Source organism: Leptonychotes weddellii, chromosome 6 (assembly GCF_054177405.1).
Source record: "Leptonychotes weddellii isolate Sample4059 chromosome 6, ASM5417740v2, whole genome shotgun sequence".
Lineage (NCBI taxonomy): Eukaryota > Metazoa > Chordata > Mammalia > Carnivora > Phocidae > Leptonychotes > Leptonychotes weddellii.
The window spans coordinates 69,490,030-69,497,217 of NC_138374.1; the positions used below are offsets into that span (position 1 = coordinate 69,490,030).

Genomic DNA, 7,188 nt, shown 5'->3' on the forward strand with positions numbered 1-7,188 from the left:
GTCTGCTGCCCCTGGGGACTGTGTCTAAGCTCTGTGGTAAAAGGGGCTACAGGCAGAAGCTGATGAATCTTTCACTGAGGACTCTGAGGCTGGTACTCAGTACTACTTGGCACCCAGCCAGATGACAGAAATTCTCCTTACTCCTTCAAGGTCACTAACATATTTGAGAACATCTTTGCCAGGGTATCAGGACTCTCAAGGTGGCAATCGGATGTAGAGAATGATGAGACATATTGAAGCAGTTTTGTGGGCAGAGGACATTAGTGCGTATGGGTGTCTGAGGAGACACGTAACAGATGCGATCGGGTCATTCTGACGGACTTGTTCATCAACACCCAGGACATGCCTACCAGGGGCTTGTTATTTTCCTGGGTGGGTATCTGAGGGGAGTCAAATGTCATGCACTGAGAAATGACGCTAAGAGCCAGGGAATGACGAGTCAGCCCAGATAATGTGGCTCCATTCATTGTCCCTGGATAGTGAGATTTCAGGAAACATGAGCTATAAACATAGTTTTGTTTATTGTTTTCTAATCATTTCCAAGGGCTTTACGTCCTCAAATAGAAATTGAGTGTACTATGTCATCTGTCTCCTCCCTATTCTTTCCACCTTTTTCCTTTCAGGAACCTGTTCTAGCAAGGGTTTTGCTGCATGGGCAAGATTGTGTACACCTGGTGGGCCTTCTTCAGCACTCTGCAGGGGCTAGCGGTCCTCTCGCAAGGTCAGTGTTCCTGCCTCTCTACCTTCCATTCAGAACACCCCTGGTTTTCCTCCCCAGGCACCAGATCCAATAAAAAGGAAGCTAAACCTTTCCCTAAGATGTACGCTAGTCCAATTCAGTCCGATGGAGTGAGTTTACCTTTTCAGCTGGTGTAAATCTTATTTTCCGTCGAGACCTCTCAGAAAACAAGAGAGACTTCGGGGCTGTTTGTCTCTTTCTATTCTTTAATTAATAGGAAAAAACTCTCCAACATGCGTTTGGATCGCCTCCAGAGTGGGGCATATAGCAGAATGGGCGACACTTCTTCATTCTCATAATGGAGGTCAGAAGAGGAGATAGAATGCAGATGGAAACACATGGTGTTAACAAGATGTAACAGAGAGGAGAAACAGTCCACCCACTGTCCGAGTGTGGGGGCGGGGGGTTTGTGTGCACGGCGGTGCACGGTGGTGGGCGTCAGGGTGTAAGCTAGAGTCCTGGATTCTTAAGGCTTAGAGAAAAAAAAAAGTCTGTTCCACTCAGTGGTTATAATGTTAGACCAGTCTGGGTTACATGGAGCCAGTTTGCTACCAATAAAACATTTCATTAATCAGTAGCTGGGTCTAGAAGACTTATGGTGCAGCAAAATTTCAAAAAAAAAAAAAACCCAGGACACTCCTTTGTGTTCCATCACCTCTAAGTTATTTATTTATTAAATCTATGGTTTTTTCAGGAATCCATACTATGCATACTGCTGATCTCAAGTGCACACAACACAATTTTTAATACAGAAAATAACGTGAAAGCCATTATAGTAGCTGGAATTTTTAACTTAAAAAAAATCTTGAAGTTTATATAATGTTTTCATTGCTTAATAAAAATGTTAATATATACTTAAAGTTATTGAAATACATTTCACATATAATACTGTACAAATTTAAGGTTGATTTGATACATTTATATATTGTAATATGATTGTAGCAAAAGTTACTGTAGTGATAGTTATCACCTTTATCATGTCATATAATTATCATTTCTTTTCTGTGGTGTGAATAATCAAGATCTAGCCTTTTAGCAAGTTTGATGATTACAATACAATATTGTTGTCTATATTCAAGATACTATACTATACCTTAGATCTCCAGGACTTATTTACTAGTTACCTTCAAACAACATCTCTCACACTTCCCCAACCCCCAGCCCCTGATAACCACTATTTAAATTTAAATTAATCCTAACAGGCAAATATTTTGCAACCCAGAGGATGACTGAGGGTCTGTTTCATGCTGGGTCACCTGAGTCTGTTCGCATTAATCCTGATATCATGGGCCATTCAGTATTTACCTAGAAAACCCCAATCACCCCAAGCAAACCATGAATTTTATGGTTCCCTTGAGGATTTTCAGGGTGAGAAATTTTATTTCACCTAACACAACATGTGTAATTGGGGAAAAAAACTCGCTGTTATTGATGTCATTTCACAAGACCTTTCGCTAGGTCCTTGGTCTCCAAATGAGCCTTCTGTTCTGCTGTTTTTCTATTACCTTGGGCCTGGGCTCATCCAAGCATTTCTGAACAAAGCAAGTCTTCATTGTACAAGGAAATTTTCCTAACAGTGGCCAAGAAAATGAGATTTTTCTCCATATGATTACAGTCTACAATGACAACATTCTTCTCTCTTTCTCTTTTGTCTACTCAATCCCTGTCCCTACTGGCGTGACATTTATTTTTCCAGACATTTTAAAGAAATGAATTATTTTGCTTTCTAGCGTATTCTACAGAATCCCCCTTTTTATTCTTCATACGCTGTAATACAGGGAGGGCAGAATGGAGGCGAAATCTCCCCATGTGCCTCCTGAAACTCTTGGACCCTGATGGCCTGACCCCATTGCTTGTCTTGGATGTGTTCCTTCTAAACTCAACCTGTTCTCTGTTCTCTTTTTTTCAAACTATGTTCCCACCTCAGTCAATGGGACAACTGAACTCAGGTTGTATAGGACAGTCTAGATTGAGGACTGTCTGGGGAGGAAGCGGAAGTGAGGGAGAGGAGATACCCAGTCCTATGGAGGCTTTGGTCCCCTGGCCTTTGAATGGACACAGCACATTAGCGTCTATGCAGGGCCAAACTGTGTAAGATCTAAAATGACTCCAAGGGTGGAAAAACATTGCAAAACGGACCACACTGTTACAGATGTGAGGGATCCAGCTGCTTTATATAAACCTAGAGACAAACCCAAGGCATCACCGCACGGAGGATGACTAAGGGAATGTCACAATGCAAACTGCTCCCAAGAGGTCAATTGGGAAGTAGCCCCCTAACCAAGCCCTGGGACCCTCTCGGCTCCAGTCTAGTCCCTGTCTCAGAATTCCATGAGCAACTCATGTTTTAACACTCAGCCCAGGAGGTTCCTCCACAAACCTGGTCCAGACCCATGGCCAGCGGCCCAGTCCATGTCTATGCCACGGTGCACGGTGGTGGGCATCAGGGTGTAAGCCAGAGTCCTGGATTCTTAAGGCTTAGAGAAAAAAAACCCCAGTTGTACGAGTTGCCCAATATCGTGAATACCCACTTGGTGGAGGGGTTTCTGCTCCCTTCCCTCCATCATCCCACTCACACCATATCCTGATTCCTCATTCCTTGGCAAAAGATGCTGAACAGAGGAAGCTTCCAGAGTCCAAACGCCTCTCAGGGTTTTCCTCTGCTGGCCGCATGTCTCCACTCAGCTCCTGAAGAAACGCCAAGAGGTGCAAAGCTATGGAATCGGCTTCATTTTTAGAAAGCCTGATAAGGGCAATTTTTTGCAGCTTATTTTTCATCTTTTCTTTCTCCTTTGATTCCAGGTCGATTTTCACACCCTGTATGAAATGATGGATGGCCTTGTCTTCACTCTTCATCTGATACAGCTGGAAGTTGCCATAGCGCAGATGGAGCACCTGTCTGGCCCCAGGAGAAAGCGCTTTGCTGAATTCTTTTTGGAAGTAATGCTCCGCGTGGTCATACTGGCTTGCCTGCGCATAGAGGCAGGCCAGGTAGGAGCAGACACAGGGGAAGTCTGCATTGGCCTCATCCACTCTCTTTAAATGATGCACAGCTTGTCCTATGGCTTCCTGTAACTTCTCCCTGTTCCCGGACTCATTCTTTCCTGTGCCCTGGAGCATCTCGAGGACTTTTGTCCTGCAGAGGCAGCCCATATGCCAGTGCAGGGAGGCATTGTTCGGCATGCCTTCTAGAGCCTTTCTCAGCAGCTCTATAGCTTTGTCCAGCGCTCCTTTTCTCTGATACAGTTTTGCTGCTCCGCAGAGCACATCTGTTGAGCACGGGGCTCCCTTCAGCGCCTCCTCCACGAGCCTGTCTCCTTCCCCCTCTTCGTTCATCTTCAGAAGTTTCAGAGCCAAGAGGACTTTGGCATACTGGTTGTTGGGATTCAGCTGAATGGCCCGCCGCAGAGGGTCGATGGGATTCTGAGGCTGCAGCCAGGTATCCAGACGGTAGCTCGCGATGGCCAGTCCGGAGGCGAACTCCGGGTTCTTGGGCTCCTTTTCCAGAGCTTTCTCAAAGCACACCTTGGCCCTCTCGTGGTGCCTCCCTCCACACTGTAAGCGGGCCCACCCCTCCTCGAAGTCCAGCGCAGGACTCTCCATTCTGTAGGGGCTGCGAGACTTCTCACAGACCCGTCTCACCTTGTCGACGTACATCTGAGCATCTGCGTGTCTGCCCAGGTGATAGTAGACCCAGGCGTAGTTACCCCAGGTGACCAGACTTCGGGTTTCCGCTTGATCCGGGTGCTCCCGCTGGATCAGCTCCTCCGCCTGGCGCAGGCGCTCCAGCGCCGCCTCACTGTGGCCGCGCTGCTGCTCTATGTAGGCCAGTAGGTTGAACACCGTGGTTCTGAATTCGTTGTCCTGAAACTCCGTGGCGTTACACACCTTGTCTTCGAAATCATCCAGGGACTTTCCCGGCTCCGCCAAGTTCCAGGTGAAATGGCATTTCAGTTGCCGTAGGCAATTCTCCAAGGCGGTCCTGGTGCTCTCACTGGAGGGCAAAACAGAAAGAGGCACGCTTTCAGACACAGCGCAGATTCTCCAGGCAAGAAGCGGGGAGCATGGCAAGTATGAATCTCTTTCTCCTCCTCCTCCTCCTCCCCGACGGTGTTCACCCCAACCAGAAAAGAACACTATTTCCTTTTCGTTTCTTTCTATATTTTGGCGTATGCATGAAGTGCACGGGACGCAGGGTTGGTGACTGTGGGCGGCAGAAGCATTAGGGAGAGGGCTGGGGTGGGGCTGGGGTTCCCTGAATAGGGCGGTTTGTGTCAGGTCGGGCTGGCGCTCTGCTGTCTGCCCTGAGGGCCTGTGCAGGGGCAGACACATCTGGGGGAACGGATTTCAAAGGAGGGTTGACTTCATGCAGCTTTTTGTTTTTAAAGATTTTATGAAAGAGACAGAGAGAGCATGAGCAGGGGAGGGGCAGAGGGAGAGAGAGAGGGAGAAGCAGACTCCCTGCTGAGTGTGGAGCCCAAGGAATGGGAGTGGGGGCCCTCCACATGGGGCTCGATCCCAGGACCCTGAGATCATGACCTGAGCCTGAGCCACAGTCACATGCTGAACCGACTGGGCCACCCAGGTGCCCCTGACTTGATGCAGTTTTTTTGTTTTTTTTTTTAAGATTTTATTTATTTATTTGACAGAGAGAGAGAGCGACAGCAGGAACATAAGCAGGGCGAGTGGGAGAGGGAGAAGCAGGCTTCCCTCTGAGCAGGGAACCGGATGCAGGGCTCGATCCCAAGACCCTGGGATCATGACCTGAGCCGAAGGCAGACGCTTAACGACTGAGCCACCCAGGCACCCCAACTTGATGCAGTTTTTAAGAAGAAAGGCCATTTGATTGCTTTGTGTTCCTGTTCTTCATCTTACCTAGCAAATGCTTTCCTAGTTTGAAAATTTTAGCTTTAGAATTGTCTATTCTGTTCATGTCTTGCCAGCTTGATTTTAATCTCATTATCCCTCTGAAATTCAACTGCATTTTGTCTCCTATATTTTTAGTTTCTTAGTTCTCCTTAAATTGTCCTTTTTGCCCTTATTACTTTACACTTCCTGTCTTATTAGTTGAGCTTTCCATATATCCTTAATTGAGTTTCTTTGGTTATCCAAACTTTTTTTTTAAAATCAGATTGGTTTTGTCTTGTCTTTTTATTAATTTGGCATTCTCTGTTCTCCTTTTATCTGAACTTTTCCATTTTAACGATTTAAATCATGTTTCAACAATTCTAAATGCTTATTTCCTCTGCTTTTGTGTTATTCTACCATTTAACTTTATTATCATCGTATATGTTAGCAATGTTTTAAACTTTTATTCTGGAATAAAATATAATCATTTTTTCTCCCCTCCACCCCACTGCTATTTCTTAGACTGGTGATTTCTGTTCTTAACATTTCTCATTTGTGTTGGTCTATTAAAACTTCTGCATTTGTTGCTATAATTATCTTTTTTTTTTAAAGATTTTATTTATTTATTTGACAGAGAGAGACACAGTGAGAGAGGGAACAGAAGCAGGGGGAGTGGGAGAGGGAGAAGCAGGCTCTCTGCTGAGCAGGGAGCCCGATGCAGGGCTCAATCCCAGGACCCTGGGACCATGACCCGAGCCGAAGGCAGACGCTTAACGACTGAGCCACCCAGGTGCCCTTATAATTATCTTTTGAAATTTTATTTTTCCTCTCCTGTGGTTTGCTTTCACACAGGGTGTTGCAAGTGAAACTATAGGAGGAGGCTCACAAGACAGCTAGCATCTTTTCTCATGGGAAATGCTCTTTTTCCCTTAAGGTACTCTTGCAATTCTTCTGGGAAGATTTCCCATTCCCTTCAGTGTTGGTTCTTAAAAATCAAATCAAATGAAATAAATTACAAATAAGGGAAACTCACCACACAGAAACCTTATCTTGAATAACTTCAGAGATGAGGTTAAAAATCATTAACTGCCCAAAAATCATTTCTCTGCATTGCCTATGTATTGGAGTCCCTGCAGTGTTGCTTTTTCTCACTTAAAAAATTTTTTTTCATGGCATATATTAATTAGCCCTTTTATGAGGAGCTGATATTGTAAATATTATGGATTCTGACATAGATAAGCAGTAGATATGTGGGAAGTTATGTTATGTGGCAAAGACCATCTTTGAAATGCTTGTCCAAATGGAAGATTATATTCCCCATTTTCTTCCTGCTCCCTATCTTTCACTTTTTAGACCCCGCCCCCCAATTTGATGATTAGATCAGGGCTGGGCACCCAAACTCAAGTGGAAGCTGGAAATGGAGCTGGTTGGGGGGTGGGGAGCCAGGTGTCTGGAGTTAGGGAGAGCACCGTGCATGCTGGAGGGCTCTCGGGGGCCATGATCTGACCCATGCCCTGCAGAGAGTGTGACCTGGACGTACATGGAGCAGACAGAGTCTGGGTCCCCCACGCTCTCTGTTGTCCTGTTCTGGCCCTCCCGGG

General features: G+C 45.8%; 1 protein-coding gene across 1 annotated transcript; it reads right to left on the reverse strand.

Annotated features, from left to right (window-relative positions):
• Positions 1-925: 925 nt before the first annotated feature.
• Positions 926-5,086, reverse strand: LOC102747482 (interferon-induced protein with tetratricopeptide repeats 2-like). The gene is made up of 2 exons (XM_081824363.1): positions 3,247-5,086; positions 926-1,242 (listed from the first exon to the last, which is right to left on the reverse strand). The coding sequence occupies exon 1, from the start codon at positions 5,069-5,071 to the stop codon at positions 3,332-3,334; it is 1,740 nt and encodes a 579-aa protein (XP_081680489.1). The 5' UTR covers positions 5,072-5,086; the 3' UTR covers positions 926-1,242; positions 3,247-3,331.
• Positions 5,087-7,188: the final 2,102 nt, after the last annotated feature.

Coding starts and splice junctions, on each gene's coding strand:
- LOC102747482 (XM_081824363.1), bottom strand. CDS start 5,071: ATGTGTCTGCCCCTGCACAGGCCCTCAGGGCAGACAGCAGAGCGCCAG.